Source organism: Saimiri boliviensis, chromosome 17 (genome assembly GCF_048565385.1).
Source record: "Saimiri boliviensis isolate mSaiBol1 chromosome 17, mSaiBol1.pri, whole genome shotgun sequence".
NCBI classification, from domain to species: Eukaryota; Metazoa; Chordata; class Mammalia; order Primates; family Cebidae; genus Saimiri; species Saimiri boliviensis.
The window spans coordinates 51981703-52007849 of record NC_133465.1 but is presented as its reverse complement, the minus strand read 5'-3'; the positions used below and the strand labels follow the sequence as shown (position 1 = coordinate 52007849).

The 26147-nt window shown below is 41.0% G+C and overlaps 1 protein-coding gene across 10 annotated transcripts in view; it reads left to right on the top strand.

Annotated features, from left to right (window-relative positions):
* The window catches only part of KANSL1 (KAT8 regulatory NSL complex subunit 1), a 222142-nt gene that overhangs the window by 35862 nt on the left and 160133 nt on the right, over positions 1-26147 (top strand). For all 10 annotated transcript variants that reach the window (XM_003942421.4, XM_010330269.3, XM_074388791.1 and 7 more), the window contains one exon: positions 19048-20425. In XM_003942421.4, the coding sequence (XP_003942470.1) occupies positions 19137-20425 (1289 nt within the window). In that variant the 5' untranslated portion in view covers positions 19048-19136. The remainder of the gene's footprint in view (positions 1-19047; positions 20426-26147) is intronic.

Sequence of the window (26147 nt, the reverse complement as noted above, 5' to 3'; positions counted from 1 at the left end):
GCCTAGACAAGCAATTTTTAAAATGTGCTTAAAAAAAAAAAAAAAAAAAAAAAACTAATCCACATTGGCTTTTCTAAACAATAGTCATAGTAAATGCTGTGTTTAAAGAATAATGCTTATTCCTTAAACTTTTTTTTCTTGGTGTCCGTTAAGACACAGAAGTAAGCGACTTCCTTTCTAGATAGGTGTATGTATTTTTAAGTTTATTGCCCCTTCCCACCCCCAACAAAGGAGATCTCCATTCCATCCCTTGAGTTTAGAGGGGAGGGACTTGGCTAAACTGAATATGTGGTTGTCTGTTGATTGCCCCAGAGTAAATCTCATTGAGTGGTTTAGAGATTTTGTTTCTTTTTCATTTTAGAGATGGGGTCTCAGGGTCTTGCTGTGATTCTCAGGCTGGAGTGCGTAGATGTAATCATTGTACACTACAGTTTAGAGTGCCTGAACTCCAAGGCTCAAGTGATCCTCCTGCCTTAGTCTCCTGAGTAGCTGAGTTATGTGAACATATAACCTTGCCTTTTTTTTTTTTTTTCCCTCCTCCACTCTGTTGCCCAGGCTGGAGTGCAGTGGGTGATCTTCGCTCACTGCAACCTCTGTCCCCAGGGTTCTAGTGATTCTCCTACCTCAGCCTCCCAAGTGGCTGGGATTACAGTTGCCCGCCACCATGTCTGGCTAATTTTTTTGTATTTTTAGTAGGGCGGTGTTTCAACTTGTTGGCCAGGCTGGTTTTTCCTGACTTCAGGTGATCCACCGGCCTCAGCCTCCCAAAGTGCTAGGATTAGTTGTGAGCCACCATGCCCAGCTCCTTGCCTGTCTTAGAGTTTTGAAGCAGCTTTTCATTGTACTCTTTCTTCATTTTATATACCTCAGTTGATTTGATTATTCTGTGCCTTGGGAAGCGTATTTTGCCTTAGTGCCCCTTTACTTGCTTACCTTAAGAAAGGAGTACAGGGCAGGTTCTTAAGTAAAATGGCCCCAAACACCTGGCTTGCCTACTGTGTCAGTGCAAAGAATACTTTGACCTTGTCTTTTTTCTTTTCTTTTTTTTTTTTTTTTTTTTTTGAGACAGAGTCTCACTCTGTCACCAGGCGCCAGGCTGGAGTGCAGTGGCACAATCTCGGCTCACTGCAACCTCCGCCTCCTGGGTTCAAGCAATTCTTCCGCCTCAGTCTCCCAAGTAGCTGGGACTACAGGCGCACGCCACAACGCCCAGCTAATTTTTTTATTTTTAGTAGAGACGGGGTTTCACCATGTTGGCCAGGATGGTCTCTTGACCTCGTGATCCGCCCGCCTTGGCCTCCCAAAGTGCTAGGAATACAGGCTTGAGCCACTGTGCCCAGCCGACCTTGTCTTTATTCTAAAATTGGACTTTATAACTGTTTTTTGGAAGTCTATATTAAGACTTTTCTCATGTTGCTGCTTCTGAAGATGTATGTTTAAATTATAGTTTGTATGCTAATAAATTGCATGTAAGTCTCTGGGCATACTAAAAGTTGTGCAGAATAATAGTTCATAACACAAGATAAGATTTCCTCATCAGTACTTCCCATTCCCTGAAATGTGAGCTCAAAACTCAGGTGAACCGGCCGGGCGCGATGGCTCAAGCCTGTAATCCCAGCACTTTGGGAGGCCGAGGCAGGTGGATCACGAGGTCAAGAGATCCAGACCATCCTGGTCAACATAGTGAAACCCCATCTCTAAAAATTAGCTGGGTGTGGTGGCGTGTGCCTGTAATCCCAGCTACTCAGGAGGCTGAGGCAGGAGAATTGCCTGAACCCAGGAGGCGGAGGTTGCGGTGAGCCGAGATTGCACCATTGCACTCCAGCCTGGGCAACAAGAGTGAAACACCATCTCAAAAAAAAAAAAAAAAAAAGAAAAGAAAACAACAACAACAACAACAAAAACTCAGGTGAACCACGCTGTGGCTGTAAAAGACAGTATGAATTAGAAAAGACAAATATCCACTGTACTAGAGTTCAGTGTTTGAAGGCTATCAGAAGACGTAGGAGATAAGTGATATTCTTGAGTGTCACTTGCAGATTGAGGGGAGAATTGTGGGTCATAGGAGATGACTAGTATGGTGGGGGGTAACTATTATTATTTGTTTCTTTGTTACGCCCATGCGCCTTTTAGGATGTAGAGCAAAATATATAGGAGCAGATAAGCCAAAAGGTATGATTTACCAAAATACCTGGACTCCAAAAAGAGCTGCAATATATATTTTTCTTTATGTATTAAGCATTTTTTGTCTTTGGTAGATTAAAGGGTTTTTTTTGTTTTGTTTTTTTTCTGCCCAGTATCACAGAAGGTAGAATAAAGTTGAAGCTAAAATAGTGTGTGTAGAAACTGACTTCACAAAAGTAGAAAACACAGCTCATATTTATGAATGAGAAACAAATGAGTTTGGGCAGTCTGAAAGAAAAAATTAAACATTTTATTCGAAGATTTTAAACCTTTATGCCAAGAGTTCCTTTAAGATGGAGGAAACCTTTTAAATGTTTGTTTCCCCATTTAATAGCACAATGTGGCAAAATAGTTTAATAAGTGTTATTTTCTGCAAGCCTTGCGTTTCCAAGATTTTAAGCTATTTCCATAGAGTGTTAACATTTGAAAGCTCTCTACTAGGAAATTATTTAGCTATGTATTTTATTGTTGTTGACTGTGAACTTGCCTGCCTTTTTTTTCCTGGTTGTAATTTTTTTTACAATTGAAGTTTCTTTCCAAGATTTTGAGAGTCAGGAGCTGTAAAGTGGAGGTAGATTGAGTGCAGTTTTATCTAAATGGTTTTTTTTTTTTTTTTTTTTTAACGGAGTTTCGCTCTTGTTACCCAGGCTGGAGTGCAATGGCGCGATCTCGGCTCACCGCCACCTCCACCTCCTGGGTTCAGGCAATTCTCCTGCCTCAGCCTCCTGAGTAGCTGGGATTACAGGCACGTGCCACCATGCCCAGCTCATTTTTTGTATTTTTAGTAGAGATGGGGTTTCACCATGTTGACCAGGATGGTCTCGATCTCTCAACCTCGTGATCCACCCGCCTCGGCCTCCCAAAGTGCTGGGATTACAAGCTTGAGCCACCGCGCCCGGCCTCTAAATGTTATTTTAAAACTCTGGTTCTTGTAACTTAAATCAGGAATCCAAAATGAGATCTCACTCTGAATTTTAATTGCAGCAGATTCTGCTCTTAGTTGGAAAAACTTGCTTGAGTGACATCAGACTTAATGGATTCCCTCACCTTTTAATTCCTTTTTTTTGAGACGGAGTCTCACTGTCAACAAGGCTGGAGTGCGATGGTGTGATCTCAGCTCACTGCAACCTCCACCTCCTGGGTTCAAGCGATTGTCTTGCCTCAGCCTCCGGAGTAGGTGGGGTTACAGGGGCCTGCCACCATGCCTGGCTAATTTTTGTATGTTTGGTAGAGATGGGGTTTCACCATGCTGGTCAGGCTGGTCTTGAACTCCCCACCTTGGGTGATCTGCCTGACTTGGCCTCCCAAAGGGCTGAGATAAAGGCGTGAGCCACTGTGCCTGGTCTAATTCCTTTTAAAAAGGGAACAGCTTAAAGCTGGGCGCGGTGGCTCAAGCCTGTAATCCCAGCACTTTGGGAGGCTGAGGCGGGTGGATCACGAGGTCAAGAGATCGAGACCATCCTGGTCAACACGGTGAAACCCTGTCTCTACTAAAAATACAAAACATTAGCTGGGCATGGTGGTGCGTGCCTGTAATCCCAGCTACTCAGGAGGCTGAGGCAGGAGAATTGCTTGAACCCAGGAGGCGGAGGTTGCGGTGAGCCGAGATCGCGCCATTGCACTCCAGCCTGGGTAACAAGAGCGAAACTCGGTCTCAAAAAAAAAAAAAAAAGGGAACAGCTTGAGGTTAGACTTGGTTAAAATCAGTTGGAGGGTAAGTATTGGGAAATAAAAAAGATGGATAACAGTTTTGTTGTTAGGATATTAAACCAAAAATTGCTAAGAACTTATATCTAGACTTTCCTCTTGCTGCTTGCTATTTGGACTTTGACTATTTGTTAGCACCTCCACCAGAGGGTGTGAAGGGAACAGGCAGAAAGCTAAGTACTGTAGTTATTTTCTGGTTTGCTACTATAGTAGACACACTTCATGGAAATACTAGCGTGGGCCGGTTGTGGTGGCTCACGCTTGTAATCCCAGCACTTTGGGAGGCCAAGGCAGGCAGATCACCTGAGGTCAGGAGTTCCAGACCAGCCTGGCTAACATGGTAAAACTCTGTCTCTACTGAAATAAATAAAAACAGAAAAAATTAGCTGGGTATGGTGGCACATGCCTGTAATCCCAACGACTCAGGAGGCTGAGGCAGGAGAATCACTTGAACCTGGATGACAGAAGTTGTAGTGAGCCAGCTTGGGTGACAGAGCGAGATTCCATCTCAGAAAAATAAAAAAATACTAGTCTGATAAGTCCAACTGTAAGGAAAGTTTCATTAAACTTTCCACATGTTACCATGGAGAACTGAAGATGTTTGAAGACCTTAAGCATGTATCCAGAAAATTGGACTGCGTTTTTTTGCACTTAATGATTTACCCCTTACCTGTTGCCTCCCAAGAGAATGAAAAATGGATGTTAGAGTTGATTTAACATGTTATTGGCATTGTAAAAATGTACTCTTAAAAGTCATTAATTCACTTTTCTCTGAAGGGATAAAGTGTGGGTTTCAGTGGGATCTCAGGAATTTGGCCATGGACCCTCCCAGAATAACCTGTTTGCTTTAGAATTTTTAAAATCTTCAAGAAGTCTCTGATTTTTAGGATTGTTCAGGAGCACTTAAACCATTAGGGCTTGTTGGAAAGAGGTAAGATAAAAAGTGCAATTTTTTTCCCTCTTTGTCTTTTGTGAGCAAGACTGGTAGGAAATTTGAATTCAGTGGTAGGATAGAAATAGGATAAACACCCTTAATAGTTTGATATGTAGACATCTTTCAGAAAACAAAGGTTTTTTGAGATGGTATCTTGCTGTGTTGCCCAGGCTGGTCTTGAACTCCTGGGCTCAAGCAATCCTCCCACTTTGGCTTCCAGAGTAGCTAGTGCTACAGGCATGAGCCATAGCGCCCAGCCTATCTGTGTGTGTGTGTGTGTGTGTGTGTGTGTGTGTGTGTATCTGTATCTATATATACATACACACATATATAAAAAACACAAATGGAATCATACTTGTTATATGGCTTGATCTTTTAAATTAGGGTGTTTTTTGTATTATAGTTCTTTAGTGAAAGCATTGTGTATACATCTTGGAGTACCTATGAGAATATTTCGGTTGAATAGATTTCTAGAAGTGCAATTGCTGGGTAAATGTTTGAGCAATTACATTTAAGATTTTGATAGCTATTGCCTTTATAATGCTTTTATAATATTGCCTTTACAATGCTATGTAACCAAATTTAATAATAGCTTAAAAAATGTAGTTAAAAAGTTTGCCAGTCTAGGTACAGGTGCTTGATCATGTAAATAACTGGAACTTGTGGTGGGTTCAGTTGATGCCTTTTCTTGTTAGGTGGTTGATCACATTAGACATTCCCATTTACATCCTAATGGATCTTCGTTTGATGGATTTAGCATAGAGTGCTTAGTTTACTTACTGTGTGTTGGTTCGCTGTCAGCCAGGCATTGTGCTGCATGTAGGGAACGGAGGTAAAACCAGCTATAACCCTCCTTTTAAGAAGTATATAGTCTAGGGAAGACAGAGACAGGCAAAATTGTGAATTTATATTATACCATAAGCAATAATCAGGGTGTCATGGGAGTGCAAGTAAGAGCCTAGAGGGAGGGACCCCATCTCAACCTGGAAGGAATGGGGAATACTTGAAAGAGCATGTGACTTTGAGCTAAACCTTGAAAGAGTAGCATGAATAAAGGTACAGGGGCATAGAAGAGCCAGGAAACATAAGTTTCAGGTGGCTGTAGTGAGGACAGGTTGGAGATGAGGTTGAATGTAAAAAGAGGGCAGATGATGGTGTGTGGGGAATTTGGATTCATCCTTACTCTGGAGTAACTGAAAGATTTTAAACATGGCCAGATTTATGTTCCTTCCCTCCTTTCCTTTTTTCTTCCCTTTGTAATAATCATTTTGGTAGTAGACGATAGATTATAGGCTTGCTGAGACAGGAAGAAGGAATAATAGTTGGGAGATTATTACTGCCTGAATTACCTGTAGTACATAATGAGGTTCCGCACTAGGGCAGTGGCACTAAAGATGGAATGAATGCACCTGTGATTCTGTGTGTTGCCAACTTTCACCCTCCGTGTGCTGACTCACCCTTCAAAATTCAGTCAGTATGACATCACTTTTCTAGAAGCCTTCCTTGACCCCTTCAGGTATTTCACCTGTACTTTATCAATCTAGACTACCTTCAGGTATTTCACAGTACTTTATCAATCTAGACTACCTTCACAACTAATTTATATTTTACTATCTTGTATCTGGCATTTAGTAGATGTTGAAGTGAAATATTTATGATAAAAGGTAAGTTGGTGATTTGAGGTCATGATTCATGTAGACCATGTTGAGGGGCAGGAGGAATTAGTTTTGCATTTGGTGTTGGGGCAGGGAATGGGTTTTGAATATGGCATGCTTGAAGTGGTTATGTATAGGCAATGCTGAATTCGATTTCTTTTATTTCTGTTTTTTTTTTTTTGGTTTTTTTTTTTTTTTTGAGATAGAGTCTCATTCTGTCACCCAACCTGGAGTGCAGTGGTGCAATCTTGGCTCACTGCAGCCTCTGCTTCCCAGATTCAAATGATTCTCGTACTTCAGCCTTCTGAGTAGCTGAGATTACAGGCATGCACCACCACACCCGGCTAATTTTTTGTATTTTTATTACAGTAGAGACGGGGTTTTGCTATGTTGGCCAGGCTGGTCTGGAACTGCTGACCTCAAGCGATCTGCCTGCCTTGCTGGCATTACAGGCGTAATTTACCGCGCCTGGCCCTACTCCTTCCCTCCCTCTTTCCCTCTTTTCTTCCTTCCCTTTCTTTACTGTTTTTTTTTTTTTTTTTTTCTTCTGTTTTTGAGACAGAATCTCATTCCATAATCCAGGTTGGAGTGCAGTGGAGTGATCACAGCTCACTGCAGCCTCCATCTGCCAGGCTCAAGTGAGCCTCCCGCTATGTCCAGCTGATTTTTATTTTTTAGATAGTGGGTCTCACTATGTCGTCTAGACTGGTCTCAAACTCCTCCTGGGCTCAGGTGATCCTCCTGCTTTGGCCTTCCAAGGTACTGGGATTGTAGGTGTGAGCCACCATCCTCGGCCGTCATTTTTTTAAAAAACAAATTAGTTTTTTTGTTTGGTTGGCTTTTTTAGATGGGGGCTTGTTGCCTAGGCTGGCCTTGAACTCCTTGGTTAAAGGCATCTTCCTGCCTCCTGAGTAACTGGGAATACAGGTGCCGACCACTGCTCCCAGATCCTACTCATTCTTTAGGTTTCAACTTAGATGTTCTTTTTTCTGAAAAGCCTTTTCTGACCCCACCTACTTCTTAGCCTATATGAAGATTGTCCCCCCCCTCCCCTAAATCTCACAGCAGTGTCTGACTTTACTGCTGCTTGTTATCCTTGTAGGTACTTACTGTGGTGCTTTGAATACTCCAGGCATTTTAATATTTATTGGAGATGCTCAGTAGGTAGTTGGTGTTCCTTCATTGACTTTCCTCTGAAGACTAAAATTCAGAATTTACTGTCAGGCAGTTACCAGTTTAAACCTTAAACTCTCAAGTGTAGTGGTTAAAAGCATTGGCTTTAGCATTATGGATCCTGCCCTGCAACTTTGTAGTTGCATGATCACTGGCAAATTACTTAACTTCTTTGAGCATCTATAAAATGAGGACAGTAGTGCTTAGCTTACATTGTTATTATGAAGATTAAATAGGAGAATATATGTAAGATATTTAGCATAGTGGCTGACATAGTAAAAGCCTAATTAATGTTAGTGAACAACATTTGTAGTAAACTATCCTGCACTCAGGAATAATTGTTTTAGTAATATAAAGCTTTTTCAGTTAAGAAGCTGTTTGGCCTAGGAAGTTGATGATCTTGTGGGGTGATACACGTTAATCTGTTTTATAGTAAAAATTTTGTCTCTCCCTCCCCATTGTCTTCCACAACAAATATACTTTTGTTTATATGTAAAATAAATACTTCCCAGTGTATTCCATAATGTAGCTTGCAGTACTTCATTACAGATCACTATGTAGCTGTTCTTTTCCTCTCTTTCTCTTGAGAAGCTGTACATATACCACCTGGTTCATGCAAGTTCTTCTGTGGATCATGCCCCACATTCTTCCCATTATTTTGATTGTGTCAGTTTTTTGATTTTGTATTTCCTCCTCTTTGTCTTAGTAAAATCTTATACTTGAGGGCAACTCTCACAAGGCCCTTTTGACTTCTCTAGTCCAGTCATTCAGTGCTTACAGTGCTTACTGTGTACCAAGCTCTGGATAAAGTTAGTGAGCATGCTGAAGAAGGATGCTGTTAAGGAAATTTGGTTGTCTCTGAAATAGTTTACAATTAGGGAAAATTCAGATAATTTGAATTGAATGACAGTGATTTTAAGTGTATTATACAATTCAAGCAGGAAGAAAGTGACATGAATTGGAAGAGTGTAAGAAGTTTTTGTGGAGATGCTGTGTATTGAAAAAATCAGTAAGTTTTGGGACCAAAAAGAATTGAAGAAGGACCTTCCAGGTCGAGGTAGTAACATAGACAAAGATATGGAGTTGGGAATCTGTGGGGAGTTCTGGGTCCATATCAACTGATGTACTTGCTCTGATGTTACTTTAAGTTTCATCTTCAAGAATTTGAACTCATTGAAAAGGTGTGAGGAACTCGTTCAGAGTAGGAAAGTGAGATGATAAAAAAGATAAAGGATAGTTTGGGGTACTGAGGTACTAGTCAGGAAGCTGTTGTAAACAGCAGCTGAGTAAGATGTAGGTTGGACTGAGTGTGTTAGGAATATAGAGAGGATATACCAAACCCGAAAAGCTTTTTGAGAAATGAAGGATTTCATCACAAAGGAGATTAAATTATGAAGGAAAAGAGAGCTAGCTTTCTTTCCACTCCTTACAAGCCATCACATTTTTGTTGATATCAAGTATTTGGCCTTTTTGTTAGATTTTAGCCCCTTCACGTTTCTGGATTTAAGCTTTGGTGGAGATTTTGACCATTATATTCTGATTGAAGTTTTCATTGCATCCTATCTGGATTATTATGGTAGTTTCTTCATTGGTCTTTGCCATCTATAGATGCCTTTTTGCTTTATTTTAATCCATCCTACCCAGTAAAGCACAGTCTGATTTGTTGTTCCCATTTAAAAAATGTTTAATGATATTCTGCTGTCCTTATTATATATATAGATGTATAATTTTTATTTTTCAGAGGAGACTTAATCTTGCTGTGTTGACCAGGCTGGCCTCAAACGCCTGTCCTCAAGCAGTCCTCTTGCCTTGGCCTCCAAAGGGCTGGGGTTGCATGTGTGAGCCACTGCACCTGACCTCTCCTGTCTTTTTGAGACATAGCCTCTGTCACCCAGGCTGGAGTGTAGTGGTGCAATCTCAGCTCATTGCAGCCTCTCACTTCCGGGTTCAAGTGATTCTTGTGCCTCAGCCTCCTGAGTAGCTGGGACTACAGGCGCTTGCCACTATGCTGGCTAATTTTTGAAATTTTTATTATTTATTTATTTATTTATTTACTTATTTATTTTTTTTGAGACAGAGTCCTGCTTGTGTCTCCCAGGCTGGAGTGCAATGGTGTGATCTTGACTCACTGCAGCCTCCACCTCCCCGGTTCAAGAAATTCGCCTACCATAGCCTCCTGAGTAGCTGGGATTACAGGTGCCGGCCACCATGCCCAGCTAATTTTTTTTTGTATTTTTAGTAGAGACAGGGTTTCACCACGTTGACCAGGTTGGTCTTGAACTCCTGACCTCAGGTGATCCACCTGCCTCAGCCTCCCAAAGTGCTGGGATTACAGGTGTGAGCCATTGTACCCAGCTGTTCCCTCTGCTATCCTTAAGTTTGAATGAAGGCTATTTAACTGCCCATTAACGATCTGGCTTCAAACTGCCTTTCCACCTTCTTTCTACTATTTCCTCTATTAAAATATGCCTTATATTAATATGCAGACTGTTCATTTTTCTTTCTTTCTTTTTTTCTTGAGATGGAGTCTTGCTCTTGTCACCTAGGCTGGAGTGCAGTGGCGTGATCTCGGCTCACTGCAACCTCTGGGTCCCAGGTTCAAGTGATTCTCCTGCCTCAGCCTCCCAAGTAGCTGAGATTACAGGCCCCTACCACCATGTCCTGCTAATTTTTTGTGTGTGCTTTTTTTTTTTTTTTTTTTGAGATGGAGTCTTGCTCTTGTCACCTAGGCTGGAGTGCAATGGCGCGATCTCGGCTCACCGCAACCTCCACCTCCTGGGTTCAGGCAATTCTCCTGCCTCAGTCTCCTGAGTAGCTGGGATTACAGGCATGCGCCACCACACCCAGCTAGTTTTTTTGTATTTTTAGTAGAGACGGGGTTTCACCATGTTGACCAGGATGGTCTCGATCTCTCGACCTCGTGATCCACCCGCCTCAGCCTCCCAAAGTGCTGGGATTACAGGCTTGAGCCACCGCGCCCGGCCTTTGTGTGTGTTTTTAGTAGAGATTGGGTTTCACTGTGTTGGCCAGGCTGGTCTCAAACTCCAGACCTCAAGTAATCCACCTGCCTGGGTCTCCCAAAGTGCTGGGATTACAGGTGTGAGCCACCAAGCTGGGCCCAAATTGTTCATTCCTTCTAACCTTCAGAATGTCCTGTTTTCCCACACAGCCTTGCCTTTTCTCAGGCTATTTCCTCTTAATAGAAGGCCACATTACCACTCTCTTGTCCTAGCCTTTTACATAATGACATTTTAGCTAATTTTCATTTTTCAGCTAAAATTGTGACAGCTTCATGGACACTTCCCTAATCATCCTTCTTCCTGTTTCTTTCCTTCCTTTGTGTAGTAATGAGGTAATGGTGAAGGAAGAGGTTAGTAGAAGCCACATTATGGGCAAACTTTTTTTCCCCATCTGATTTTTGCTTCTGTTTTCAGTGCAAGTGCGGTTGTGATACTTGGCTTGTCAGCCACCCAGATGACCTATCCCTTCCCCTTGGTTCTCTGCAGCTGAACATTTTTACAAGGTGGATGCTTCCAGGTTATTCTTGTATATCCGTAGTGTTGTCTTGGGAATTTACCAGGAACAAATGAGGTTTTCATTTGTGGGTGTGGAGTTCTGACTTGCAGTATTTGAAGCAGCTGGATATATGTGTGTATAATTTTTCTCTCTAGAAATGGTTCTCTATTGGGAGGTGTGATGTTTGACCCCCCTTCCCCACCCCCATATTTGACATGTCTGGAGACATTTTTGGTTGTCATAATTTTCACAAGGGTACTACTAGCATCTAGTGGGTGGAAACCAGAGATGTTGCTAAACATGCTACTGCTATGATAGCCCACCCCACCCCCCGCCATGACAGATTACTCATTGTGAGATGTCAGTAGTGCTGAGGTTGAGAAACTATCCTAGAAGTCTATTTTTGTTTCCCAAGTGCCACTTGTGTTAGGTAGAAGTTTGTCCTTGGACCGATAGTGCAATTTAGAATAATATAATTAATATAGGAAGGGACCCTAGAGGTCATGTATTTGAACTTAATTAGTAGATGTAATGGGAAAAGGTGCTTGTTAAATAAGTTAAACATAAGGTAAAGGTAAACATTTGTGTATTCAATATGATGGGGTACATTGTGAATCTCCATGCGGGAAGTTTTTCCCAAATGTGTTTGCTTGCTGAGTGCATTTAACATCTTCTAGTCCCTAAAATACTTCCTTGAAACTGAGAGAGAAATTACTAATTATCTAGCCCAACCTTTTATAGCTAAATGATCTTGAATAGGTAGGCTTTTCTTTTATCTGTTCAAGCTTACGGCAGAATCTTAATTTATTTGAGTGACAGCAGGTATAGCAGCTCCATCTCTATTTATCAAATAATAGTTTGCTTACTGGATGAACTAAAAATTGGGATATTTGGGGCTTGAATTTTTATTCTGAATGTACAGTCTGACTTTATCCTCACCAGTAAATTAGAAATTATAATCCTAGCCCTAATTCTACTACCCAGGTTGTTATGAGGATTAATCAGTTAATTATAGCTTTTAATGCTTTGTATTCTTTGAGGAAAGGTGATTTATTAAATAAGCTGTTGTGCTGTTCTTGTAGAACTGCTTACTTTTTTTTTTTCTTTAGCCCTGAGCTTGCTTCTCTTAAGAACTGCTTAAATTTGACAATCTTTACCTGCTTTACATTGTCGAAGATTGAAGCTTTTGGGATTTTGTAGGGATCAAGTGGTATAGGAATCATTGTTTTGCTCTTGAAGCTTTTGGGATTTTGTAGGGGTCAAGTGGTATAGGAATCATTGTTTTGCTCTGTATATTAAATTTAAGAATGTTACTATGATTTTGTTTTACTTGGACTTTTGGGCTCTTTAAGAATTTCCATCATTACTCTTATTTTTGCTTCTCTCCCTTTCATTGTACAAGCAATACAAGTTTATGGTGGAGACTTTACATAAGCCAAGAAACAGAAGACAAAAAAATCTTACTAATTACTTTTTAAAGCAAAAATGAGATGATACTGTGTTTTGTTTTGTAACTTTTTTTCATTTAATAATGAAGCAAGCACTTCTCCATGTTAGTAAATATAGCTCTGCAACACTTATGGTTGCACAGTATTCCATTGTATGAATATTTCGTAATTTAAGTGTTGGGTTTGGCATTTAGTTTCCTTTTTGTTATAAACAACATCATGAAATATTAAAAATAAGTCTAGACGTACAGGGGAAAGAGTTAAAAAAAAAAAGTACTAAACTTAGATGGTGGTTTATAAACCCAATTGTAGCTAATTGCAAACTAGGGTGCAATTAGTTGCAGTTGGTATGTGCTTTCTGTGTTGTGTGTGTGAGTCCTCAAGTCCAGTGACATTTTAGAGAATCATTTGCTGTATCATTTTTCCTGTGCATTAAAAAGCCATGGAAGTTTGTTACTTCTGTGTTAGCTTTTTGTCTCCAGTGTAATAGTGCAAATAATAATGGGTGGTTTGTGCCAGATACATGGCCAAGAAACTGGAAGTATTTTATTTAATCATCACAGCATCCTTGTGGGGAAGGCTCTATTATTTGTAGATGAGGAGACTTAAGGAACAGAATAGTTAAGTAACTTACAGGAGGTGGAGCTGAGATTTGCTCACTTGAGCCAGTGCTTCTCTTACTTAGAAATATCTTTGTGGGTGATGTTGAATCTCAGCATAGTATTTCAAGTCAGTAAGGGGAGAGGGGTATGGAGTTAAGTCTTATTTTTTTCCCACAATGGTATTTTTTCGGTATAGAAACCTAAAGACTTAGGAGTTAGGAATGGGAATTTGTTCTGAAAAAGTAGTCACTTGTTCCTCTTCTCTCTTCTGCATTCTCCCCCACCTCATTATTTAGATCATGGTTTTAGTAACTACACTGTGCTGTGTGTCCTATGGGGAGAGCGAGACCAAGGAGAGAGTGCAAATCAAACTACTGCCTTTGAAATGTATATGTTAATGTCATGTTCATAGACATCATTTCAGAGAAGTCTTGGAGTCGATGGTTTTTTGAGGCAGTCTCCCTCTAGCAGTCTTGGCTCGCCGCAACCTCTTGTCATCTGGGTTCAACCGATTTTGGTGACTCAGCCTCCTGAGTAGCTGGGATTACAGGCGCTTGCCACCATGCCCAGCTAATTTTTGTATTTTTTAGTAGAGATGGGGTTTCACCATGTTGACCAGGCTGATTTCAAACTCCTGAAGTTAGGTGATCTGCCTGCCTTGGCCTCCCAATGTGCTGGGATTACAATTGTGAGCCACCCCGCCCAGCCAGAATAGATCGGATTTAAGCTAACATTTTTCTTAAAGTTGTAAGCTTTAAACAATTGAATAATTCCAAAGTAAGTTTGGAAATTTTACTACTTAAGCACGTTCTGGTGTGATGTTAATTATGACCTTTTTTATGTGTGCTGGAGTGAGCCTGGATTTTCCTAAGTTTTATGTAAGTTGTATAACATCTGTGCCCTTGTCTGGCTCTTCGGAGGGAAGCTGTTTACTGCCATTGCTAAGTCTTACTGTAGTGGTGCAAGCCAGTAGGGTACAACTATCTTCACATGTTGTATTAATCATCTGGCACTGATAATATTCCTCCTTGCATTGCTCATAACAGCTACTTATTGACATTCAAAAGAGGAGGAGATTGAATTGATGCAAAATATCTGGTAGTGATTTTTGTTTGTCCATGAGAAAAACCCTTTGCATATTGGAAAACTGACTGAAAATATTTTGAACATACTGGCCCAGCTGTCAACTGATCTATAACACAGTGTTTAATAATATATTAAGATTTAGTATTATATTTAAAATTGGAAATGGGAAAAGACAGCATAGAATAATTTGTGCCACACAAAATGCCATATGCCAGAAAGTGCACAGGATAAAATTCTATAAGCCCTGAAAATCTAGTTCTTTTATAGAATGTTAGTTAAAATACAACCTTGGCCCAAGAAACCTTTGGTATTAATAATTATATGGGGCTAGGAGTGGTGGCTCATGCCTGTAATCCTAGCACTTCGGGAGGCTGAGGTGGGTAGATTACCTGAGATCAGGAGTTTGAGACCTGGCCAACATGGTGAAACTCTATCTTCAGTAAAAATAAAAAAATTACCTGGGCATGGTGGCCAATGCTTGAAGCCCCAGTTATTTGGGAGGCTGAGGCAGAAGAATCGCATGAACCTGGGTGGTAGAGGTTGCAGTGAGCTGAGATCACGCCACTGCACTCCAGCCTGGGTGGCAGAGTGAGACTCTGTCTCAAAAAACCAAAACATACAACCCCCCCCACCCCGACACACACACATACACAGCACTAGATAGATTTGACCTGTGTATTGGTGCTTTTATAAATAATGTTTTCTCATTTATTTTTTTTATGTTAATGGTCTGAATTGTCATGAAGATGCTTACTACCATCGTATGTTGGTATTGCTCCAAAGATAAAAATTTTGGGGCTGGGCACGGTAGCTCATGCCTGTGATCCCAGCACTTTGAGAGGCTGAGGTGGGTGGATCACCTGAGGTCAGGAGTTCAAGACCAGCCTGACAAATATGGAGAAACTACTGGAAAAAAAAAAAAAAAAAAAAAAAATTAGCCGGGCGTGGTGGCGCACACCTGTAGCCCCAGCTACTAGGGAGGCCCGGGCAGGAGAATTGCTTGAACCTGGGAGGTGGAGGTTGCAGTGAGCCAAGATCTCACTATTGCACTCCAGCCTGGGCAAAGAAAAAAAAAAAAATATATATATATATATATATATATATATATTTTTTTTTAAACTAAATTGGGGATTACCCTCTTTGGGGACAGAGAGGGGGGTGCTTAGTCCAGTGATTTCACAAGGATTTTGATCTCAGAACCCCTTTTTCACTATTAAAATTTGTTGAGAATCACAAAGAACTTGTTCTTCTTAGAAACTTTGAGAAATTTAAAAAATATTTAATAATCAATTCAGGCTGGGCATGGTGGCTCACATCTATAATCCCAGGACTTTGGGAGGCTGAAGCCAGGAGTTTGATACCAGCCTGTGCAATAAAATGCTATCCCATCTCTACAAAAATTTAAAAAATTAGCCAGGCATGGTAGCATGCACCTGTAACCCCAGCTACTGGGAGGCTGAAGCAGGAGGATCACTTGAGCCCAGGAGGATCACTTGAGCCCATGAGGTTGAGGCTTCGGTGAGTCATGATTGCCCCACTGCACTCTAGCTTGGGTGACAGAGCTAGACCCAGTTTCAAAATAACAAAAAAATGGTCTGTCTTGCACTTACTTTTACTCATGCATGATTTCCTAACATTCATTGGATATTTGTTTGTTCACTGAGTTATGCAGATCTTTCAAATGTTGACACATTACATACATTATATGGAATCAGAAATTCACAATATTGCAAATGTGTTAAATCAGAAATGGTTTTATAAATATTGGGAAGATGTTTAAGTTTTTTTTTTTTTTTTTTTTTGAGATGGAGTTTTGCTCTTGTTACCCAGGCTGGAGTGCAATGGCGCGATCTCGGCTCACCACAACCTCCGCCTCCTGGGTTCAGGCAATTCTCCTGTCTCAGCCTCCTGAGTAGCTGGGATTACAGGCACTCGCCACCAGGCCCAGCTAATGTTTTGTATTTTTAGTAGAGACGGGGTTTCACCATGTTGACTAGGATGGTTTCGATCTCTTGACCTCGTGATCCACCCGCCTCAGCCTCCCAAAGTGCTGGGATTACAGGCTTGAGCCACCGTGCCCGGCAAGTTCATTATTGTTGATGCAAGTTTTCAAAAACAGTAATTTTTACTTGAATATTCAGATTTTATTATTGGCAAGAAATATCATCACTGGTTTTCCTTGAAGTGTGGTGCCTGCTAGTGAAGCAGGTTTCAAATAATCATAGTTTGTCAGTCATTCTGCCAAGTAAAAATAGAGTTTCATGAACAAAGCTCTAATCTAGTTCATTTTGCAACTCAGTTGTACTTTGTTTTTTCCTGAACATTAATAAAGCAGCAGAGTGCTTTATGCATACTTTCCCTTTCATCATAAAGCATACTTTTTAAGGCTGGGTGCAGTGGCTCACGCCTATAATCCTAGCACTTTGGAGGCCGAGGTGTGTGGATCACCTGAGGTCAGGAGTGTAAGACCAGCTTGGCCATCACGGTGAAACCCCATCTTAGAATACTCTTTTTTTTTTTTTTTTTTTTTTTTTTTTTTTTTTTTGAGACGGAGTTTTGCTCTTGTTACCCAGGCTGGAGTGCAATGGCACGATCTCGGCTCACCGCAACCTCTGCCTCCTGGGTTCAGGCAATTCTCCTGCCTCAGCCTCCTGAGTAGCTGGGATTGCAGGCATGCGCCACCATGCCCAGCTAATTTTTTGTATTTTTAGTAGAGACGGGGTTTCACCATGTTGACCAGGATGGTCTCGATCTTTTGACCTTGTGATCCACCCGCCTCGACCTCCCAAAGTGCTGGGATTACAGGCTTGAGCCACCGCGCCCGGCCAGAATACTCTTTAAAAATGCACTAAAGGGTCAAGATAATTAATAATTTTTGCTGCTTCATCATGGACATCTTAAGTGGACACCCCCCACCAAAAAAAAAAAAAAAAAAAAGAAAACTAGTGGAGAATATAATGACTATTAATGTAGTTTGGTGCCTCTGCCTTGATTTCTGCTAATAATGTACCAGCAGGTTTGTTCACCTTTGTTTTTGTACTTTCATTACAAACGTAAAAAAAGGCAAATAATGTTCTAGTATTGCTATGAAAATACCTTTGATTTCACGAGCCTCCAGAATAGTCTGTGAGATCTCCAGAAGTCCAGAGACCACATTTTAAATAACAACTGGCTTAGTTCTTTATGTACGTTTCCCTTGGCTCCCAGACCAAATAGATCAAGGGGATCAAACAGAGGCAAATGACAGGTTTTTTAGCTTGGTTACTAAATAAAAGGAGTGCCATTACCTAAGATAATTAAACAGGTTGTGTGGTAGTGTGCTGGAAGAAGAAACTGAATTACGAGTTTTTGGGGGTTTGAGGAACATAGATACAGGAATCTTGATTAGCGCAGCACAATAGTTTTTCTAGGGTTAGGAAACCTCATCATACGGTTGTTGAGAGAGAAGAGGGCAGAAGGGACTTTGTGCAGCACCATTTAAGGGTCCAGGAGGAAGAGAAGACGGTAGTAGTACAAGGACATCTGGAAAGAATTAGAAGGTGGTTGGCATTGTCCAGTGCTTCAGAGAAGTCAGATAGAAAGGAGATTGGTACTTGACCATTAGATTTGATAAGAAGATTGCTGAGCCAGGCGCGGTGGCTCAAGCCTGTAATCCCAGCACTTTGGGAGGCCAAGGCGGGCGGATCACGAGGTCAAGAGATCGAGACCATCCTGGTCAACATGGTGAAACCCCGTCTCTACTAAAAATATAAAAAAATTAGCTGGGCATGGTGGCGCGTGCCTGTAATCCCAGCTACTCAGGAGGCTGAGGCAGGAGAATTGCCTGAATCCAGGAGGCGGAGGTTGCGGTGAGCCGAGATCGCGCCATTACACTCCAGCCTGAGTAACAAGAGCGAAACTCCGTCTCAAAAAAAAAAAAAGATTACTGGCGGCCTTTGCCAGAGCAGTAGGGGTTGAAATCCAGATTATGGAAGAGTGAAGAGTGCAGCGACAGTTACTTCTTAGAGAAGTTTGGGGTAAAGGGAAAGAGAGATGTTGGGCAATTGGTATGAGAAAGGAGCTGTACTGAGGACAGAAGATACTTGAGTCAGTTCTTGGGCCGAGAGGAAGGAGCCAGTAGAGAAGATATTGACGAGCACTTTGATCTGAAAGAAAACTGATGAAACAAGTTGGTATTATTAGATGTGGCACAGTTAGCTTTGTAGTATCATCTGTACTTCTAGAGAAGTGAGAAGCTGATGAAAACTGGATTCCCTGGCCAGAAAAATGTACTGACCTGTGATATTTGGCATCTGTTTTTTTTTTAGTGAACATGAGAGTTCCTTACTAATTTTTTTTTGTGTAATTATTTAGTTTCATATGTCTTGCTTTAAATCCATTCATTTCAACAAGTTTAAAGAAGGGTTTCTTTTAAATGCAGATGATTTAATTTTAACAATCCGTGATTCTCTCTTGAGTGGAACTTGTGTTTTGGCAACTTTCAATCTGTGGTAACAAATGGCAGAAGAAGGGTGCAGTTCTTCTTTGTCTTCTGCAGGGATTTTCCCTCCCCCCCTTTCTCCCAATGAAGGATACTTGGGTCACTAGAATAACTGTGGTACAGTTAGCTCTAGAAGCTCCAGAGTGTTTTCTTTCTGGAGGCAGAATTTAGACAACAGTCTCAAGTAGTGCTTGTGTTAAAAAATATGTGTGTTTTTAAATGTGCTTGTATTTCTAACTTCCTTTTCTCCTTTCTCTTCTAGTCTGTTCTCTGGGGAGGCAGTAAGGGGCCGTGGAGCTGGCCTCGGCCTCGGTATCGAGAGAGGCTGGACTTCCTGTCTCTCTGTGCTGAATGGCTGCGATGGCGCCCGCTCTCACTGACGCAGCAGCTGAAGCACACCACATCCGATTCAAACTGGCTCCCCCATCCTCTACCTTGTCCCCTGGCAGTGCCGAAAATAACGGCAACGCCAACATCCTTATTGCTGCCAACGGAACCAAAAGAAAAGCCATTGCTGCAGAGGATCCCAGCCTAGATTTCCGAAATAATCCTACCAAGGAAGACTTGGGAAAGCTGCAGCCACTGGTGGCATCTTATCTCTGCTCTGATGTGACATCTGTTCCCTCAAAGGAGTCTTTGAAGTTGCAAGGGGTCTTCAGCAAGCAGACAGTCCTTAAATCTCATCCTCTCATATCTCAGTCCTATGAACTCCGAGCTGAGCTGTTGGGGAGACAGCCAGTTTTGGAGTTTTCCTTAGAAAATCTTAGAACCATGAATACGAGTGGTCAGACAGCTCTGCCACAAGCACCTGTAAACGGGTTGGCTAAGAAATTGACTAAAAGTTCAACAAATTCTGATCATGACAATTCCACTTCCCTTAATGGGGGAAAACGGGCTCTCCCCTCATCTGCTCTTCAGGGGGGTGAAGTGGGAGGATCTGAATCTGGGGACTTGAAGGGGGGTATGACCAATTGCACTCTTCCACATAGAAGCCTTGATGTAGAACACACAACTTTATATAGCAATAATAGCACTGCAAACAAATCTTCTGTCAATTCCATGGAACAGCCGGCACTTCAAGGAAGCAGTAGGTTATCACCTGGTATAGACTCCAGCTCTAACTTGGGGGGTGTCAAATTGGAGGGTAAAAAGTCTCCCCTGTCTTCCATTCTTTTCAGTGCTTTAGATTCTGACACAAGGATAACAGCTTTACTGCGGCGACAGGCTGACATCGAGAGCCGTGCCCGCAGATTACAAAAGCGCTTACAGGTTGTGCAAGCCAAGCAGGTTGAAAGGCATATACAACATCAGCTGGGTGGATTTTTGGAGAAGACTTTGAGCAAACTGCCAAACTTGGAATCCTTGAGACCACGGAGCCAGTTGATGCTAACTCGAAAGGCTGAAGCTGCCTTGAAAAAAGCTGCCAGTGAGACTACCACTTCAGAGGGACTTAGCAACTTCCTGAAAAGCGATTCAATTTCAGAAGAATTGGAGCGATTTACAGCTAGTGGCATAGCCAACTTGAGGTGCAGTGAACAAGCATTTGATTCAGATGTCACTGACAGTAGTTCAGGAGGGGAATCTGATATTGAAGAGGAAGAACTGACCAGAGCTGATCCTGAGCAGCGCCATGTACCCCTGTGAGTAGACCTCATGCATGATAGCATTCTTGAGAAATGTTGGCACAAGGAAGAATGAATGAATCCCTGTTACGGAGAGAATGTGATTCTTAGTACATAGGTGTCTAGGTTCCATTTGTTTTTTTCCTAATTTTAGGTAGGTGAGTGTGTATACATGCTGATGTGAAGAAATGGAAGTTATTTTTGTTGTAGTGTTGGGTTGTTGTAGGCTAAATGGTGGTAATTTCCTTTTAAAGTCTTACTAAGGAAAAAACTAAGAGACATCCTATTTGTAAAATTGTACTAATACTACTTTAAGAGTGAATGATTAGAATTCCTTTGAAACTATATATAGGACATGATAAGTTAATGGTCTGATTGTTCAGATTTTGTTGTTTCCAGTAAGTGGGGACCAAGGTTTAGTTGACCTAGTTACCTTCGTAGGAAATTACAGTTGCTTTTGATTGAACTTTCAGCAGAGAACATACCCAGTTTTCAATTTTAACACTTGAGATTTTCTTACATTTTAAGGACTGACTGTTAGAAAATGCTTCAGGGCCAGGTGCAGTGACTGACTTTGGGAGGCCCAGGCGGGCGGATCTTGAAGTGAGGAGATGGAGACCATCTTGGCTAACGTGGTGAAACCCTGTCTCTACTAAAAATACAAAAAAAACTATCCAGGTGGGGCGGCCTGTGCCTGTAAACATCTGTAATCTTAGCTACTCGGGAGGCTGAGACAGGAAAATCTCATGAACTTGGGAGGCGGAGGTTGTAGTGAGCCCAGATCGCGCTACTGCACTCCAGCATGGGCAACAGAGTGACACTGTTTCAAAAAAAAAAAAAGAAAGAAAAAGAAATGCTTCAAAATATTTAATACATTGGCCTCTAAGCACAATCCACTTTCACAACCTCTCTTTATATAAAAGCCCATTTTAATAAAATTTGTCAGCTAAGTGAAGTATTGGTGTATTTGGAATAAATTTTTTTTTTTTTTTGAGACGGAGTTTTGCTCTCGTTACCCAGGCTGGAGTGCAGTGGCGCGATCTGGGCTCACCGCAACCTCCGCCTCCTGGGTTCAGGCAATTCTCCTGTCTCAGCCTCCTGAGTAGCTGGGATTACAGGCACGCGCCACCATGCCCAGCTAATTTTTTGTATTTTTAGTAGAGACGGGGTTTCACCATGCTGACCAGGATGGTCTCGATTTCTTGACCTCGTGATCCACTTGCCTCGGCCTCCCAAAGTGCTGGGATTACAGGCTTGAGCCACCACGCCTGGCCTTGGAATAAATTCTTACTGGTTTTTTTTGTTGTTGTGTTTGAGACAGAGTCTGGATCTGTCACCCAGGCTGGCGTGATTTCGTCTCATTGGAGCCTCAGCCTCTTGAGTTCAAGAGATTCTTACGCCTCAGCCTCCCAAGTAGCTGGGGTTACAGTCTCCCACCACCATACCAGGCTAATTTTTTTATTTTTTATTTTTATTTTATTTTATTTTATTTTTTTAGTGAAAGAGACAGGGTTGGTTTCACCAGGCTGGTCTTGAACTCCTGTCCTCGTGATCCGCCCACCTCATCTTACTGGTTTTTCTAAATCTGTTGGTTTGAGAAAATTTTACGTAAGCTTTTTATGGGTGGCAATCCAAATTGGCATGGTGGAGACAGAGGTGTTTGACTGTTGTCATTTCCAGTTGAGCATCTATGTACTTAAAGAAGTACTGTATTATAACATACTTAAATACGTATCTTAAATAAGTGCATTTATCTATTTAGGAATATCAGACTTGAGAGAGATAGCATGAGGAGTTGGAAAAGAGGGGCAGGAAAGTTGACTAGTAGATCCTCTTTGATTTCCTCTTTGTTGGAGGCTGGTTTACTAGAGAAGGGTGAAAAGGAGGGATATGCGGGAAGAATTGGTGTTTCCTTGACTGTATTAAAAGGTGACTAGGATTTTCACTGGAGTGTTTGGTTGTTGAGACAGCGATGATTGTAAACTGTAAATTTCCTGGTTTCTCAATTTTGTTTATGTTATCCAAATGGATAATATTGTGTATCTGAAATGAAACTTAGTTTTTTTGTTTCTGTTTTGAGGGAAGAAGTGGATAGTTTTTGCTGAATTTCTTCCTTTTAGACCTGGTTCCATTATCACTTGTTAGTTCACTGGGCTCAAGTCCACTTCTTTATTTAGATTTAAAGCAAATATGTTTCAGAGGCTTCTTCTGTAACCCATCTTTCTTTAAATGGATTAGTAGCTTCATTCAGCTTGCTAATGTTCGTGGCATTATGCCCACTAACTTTGCTGTTTAAATCACTGCTTTAAAAGTACCTTGGTTAATGTTAAATATTTTGTGCTTAAAGGTATAATAAACACTGTAGTTAAGGCATTTTAAATTGCATGAACTTATTTTGTGTATTTAACAGAAAAGTACCTGGACTCTATAAGCTTACTGTTTTCAGAATACATTGCTTTGAAAACATTTCTGTGTTTTGCTAATGTTTTGGGCAAGTGTTCCGATCCAATGAAGTAAAAATATGTGAGATAATTTTTATTATTTGACAGGATAATCTAGTGACTTGAAAAAACCTTGGTCAGTTTATTCACTACTTAGTTCTGAGCATTCTTCTCACATAATGGTGTGTGGTTTGGAAGGGTGTGAAGTGTGTAAGAACAGCCAAAGGATCGCTTTTAGGAAACATTTTTGGATCAGTTGAATCCTCTTGCAATTAAATTAACTGAATGATACTTTAAAAAGTTGAATTTTCATGCGTTAGATCATATTAAAGAAAATTTGGGGCCGGGTGTGGTGGCTCACGCCTGTAATCCCAGCACTTTGGGAGGCCAAGGCGGGCGGATCACGAGGTCAAGAGATCGAGCCCATCCTGACCAACATGGTTAAAACCCGCTACTAAAAATACAAAAAATTAGCTGGGTGTGGTGGTACACGACTGTAGTCCCAGCTACTCAGGAGGCTGAGGCAGGAGAGTTGCTTGAACCTGGGAGGCGGAGGTTGCAGTGAGCCGAGATTGTGCCACTGCACTCCAGCCCGGCGCCTCTGTCTCAAAAAAAAAAAAAAAAAAGAAAATTTGGATACTGAAAGTACTCTGAAGTAAATACTCTTATTGCACATTATAATTGTATTTAAACTAAAACCACCAATAAAGCATAAATAACATTCTTGTTGAGCAAGATCACCGGGTTGATGTTTAAGGCTGGTATTTATTTAGCCAAGTGTTTGTTGAACTTCAGAGTATTTTAAAGGTTTTCAGCAGTTGGCCAGACGATGAGAATGGAGGCATCGCTTTAATTTGGAAAGAAGAAAAAGTTGTTCTTTGATGCTGAGAAAATGAGTCCTAGAATGAATGAGTAGTTAGTTAATTGTTCAGGAACTTGACCCAGTTGATGAAGTTTGGCTTCCCCACAGCCTGCTTCCAGTAGCTGGTTTGTATTTTACTCTTTTGCCCAAGATACAGTGGTGGGCTAGGTTTCATCTAGGCAGCCCTGATGAAAATATTTAGTAGAGGGGACTGTTGGAATGAACTGTTTTTAAATGATATTGCTTAAATTACAAGTGGATGGTTCTGTGGAAATTACAGTCTCTTTCTTTATTAATAATTCAGTTGTTTTTTCTTTCCCACCTCCCAGAGGAGAAACAGTGATCTATGTTGTTGGCACATGCTAGCTATAGAATGATTAATTATTGTAAGTTGTTGAATGTTTAGCAAATTGTGTGTTTATCATTGTATTATACTTGACAGTAAATTATGTTGCTAAATCAGACTTTAGAGAGGGATTTTTTTTTGGTTAATTTTTATGGTTGACTGATTTTGTGTCTGGTTTAAAACTTATCCTTTTTGTATTAAACTCTGGAAAATCTTCATGAAATATTTCACGTATCTTCCTTCCTTGGTACAGTGGACATGTAACTGCTGCTTTAAAAATTCTGCAGTACCTTGGGTTTGATAAGATGTCACTAAACAATGATGTAAGTCATCACTGTGGAAGGTATAGGAATTTAAACTTTATCTCTTTGATTATGGGATTAAGAAAGAAGCTATATGCTTCCATAAATACCTTAATGTTTGATACTTAATTGTAGATGTAGAAATAAAAGCATTTAATTATCATATGTATGTAATATACTTGCTGAGTTGTGCTTACTCTTTTGTTGTTTTTTATATTCTCTGTTTTTTCGTCTGAGAGTTTTTTTTCCCCCTCTGTAATTTTGTTTAATTTCTGGACCCATTCCACATTTTGCTAAATTTGGTTTTCATTTTCTGGGCCCTGTGCTTATAAACTTCGATATAGCAAGTAGTTGTTAAAATAATTTTTTTTTTTCCAGAAATTCTCTTAATTGTGATCTTAAATCAGCAGTGTTCTGGGTACCTGGACCACATTATGTAGGTATCTCTCGCCTAAGTGTTTTTTTTTTTTTTCTTTTTCTTTTCTACCCAATGTTTTTTTTTTCCCCTCTCCTGTCCCAACTGTTACTCTAGGCTTATCTTGAGGTTCAGTATAAAAATAATCTTGTAAACAACATTTCATTGTGATTATTGAAATATTGTTGAGGATATTCTTTGTATTCTGCAATGCCTTCTTTATAAGGACCTCAGGGAGAAAGATGTGCAGCCAAGAATAATTGTGTATTTATCTAAACTTTTAGTCGATTTTCATTACCTGGGTGCTGTTTACTAGATTTCTGTTTTCCTATTGACATACGAAAGTTGAGAGCTAAGCTTGCGGATCTTTTTGATGTGTCTTTTTAGTAGCTTCATTTTGTTTCCCTATTTTTATGTTTTTATTGCTGGTTGAATTTATGCTAACCTGTGTTTTGTCTAACAGCCTCCTGAAGTCTGTTTCAGATCAGGGTTGGGTAAAAATAAACTAAGATGCTCAGTTCGGTGACACTAAAGCATTTACTTGAATTTTGGATGGTCTTGATTGTGATGAGTTTTCTCCCTCTGGGGAATTTTGTTTTTTGTTTTTTGAGACAGTCTTACTCCATTTCCCAGGCTGGAGTGCAGTGACGTGCTCTTGACTCACTGCAACCTTTGCCTCCGCAGGTCAAGCGATTCTTCTGCCTCAGCCTCTCGAGTAAGCTGGGATTACAGGCGCCCACTACCACACCTGGCTAATTTTGTATTTTTAGTAGAGACAGGATTTCACCATGTTGGCCAGGCTGGTCTCGAATTCCTGACCTCAGGTGATCCACCCGCTTCAGCCTCCCAAAGTGCTGGGAGATTATAGGCATGAGCCACGGTGCCTGGCCTTTCCTGAAGAATTTTATCTTTTTGGAGTTTATGAAGACCTCATGGTAAAATGAATTACTAGTGTGCTTAATAGGTTTTCCTTTTTAGATACTCTGGAATGTTCTATATTGTAGCTCTTGGCTCGGCACGAGTCAGGCGTGGTGGTGTACTCAGCTACTCTGGAGGTTGAGGCATGAAAATTACTAAAACCCAGGAGGCGGAAGTTGCAGTGAGCTGAGATTGCAGCACTGCACTCCATCGTAGGTGGCAGAGTGAAACTGTCTCTCAAAAAATAAAATATTGTAGGCCGGGCGTGGTGGCTCACGCCTGTAATCCAAGCACTTTGGAGGCCAAGGCTGGCAGATCACCTGGGGTCGGGAGTTCAAGACCAGCCTGACCAACATGGTGAAACCCCGTCTTTAAAATGAAATAAAATATTGTAACTCTTGAATGTATTAATTTATTAAGAATACACAGATGATGTTGCCAAAGTGGCAGTCAAAT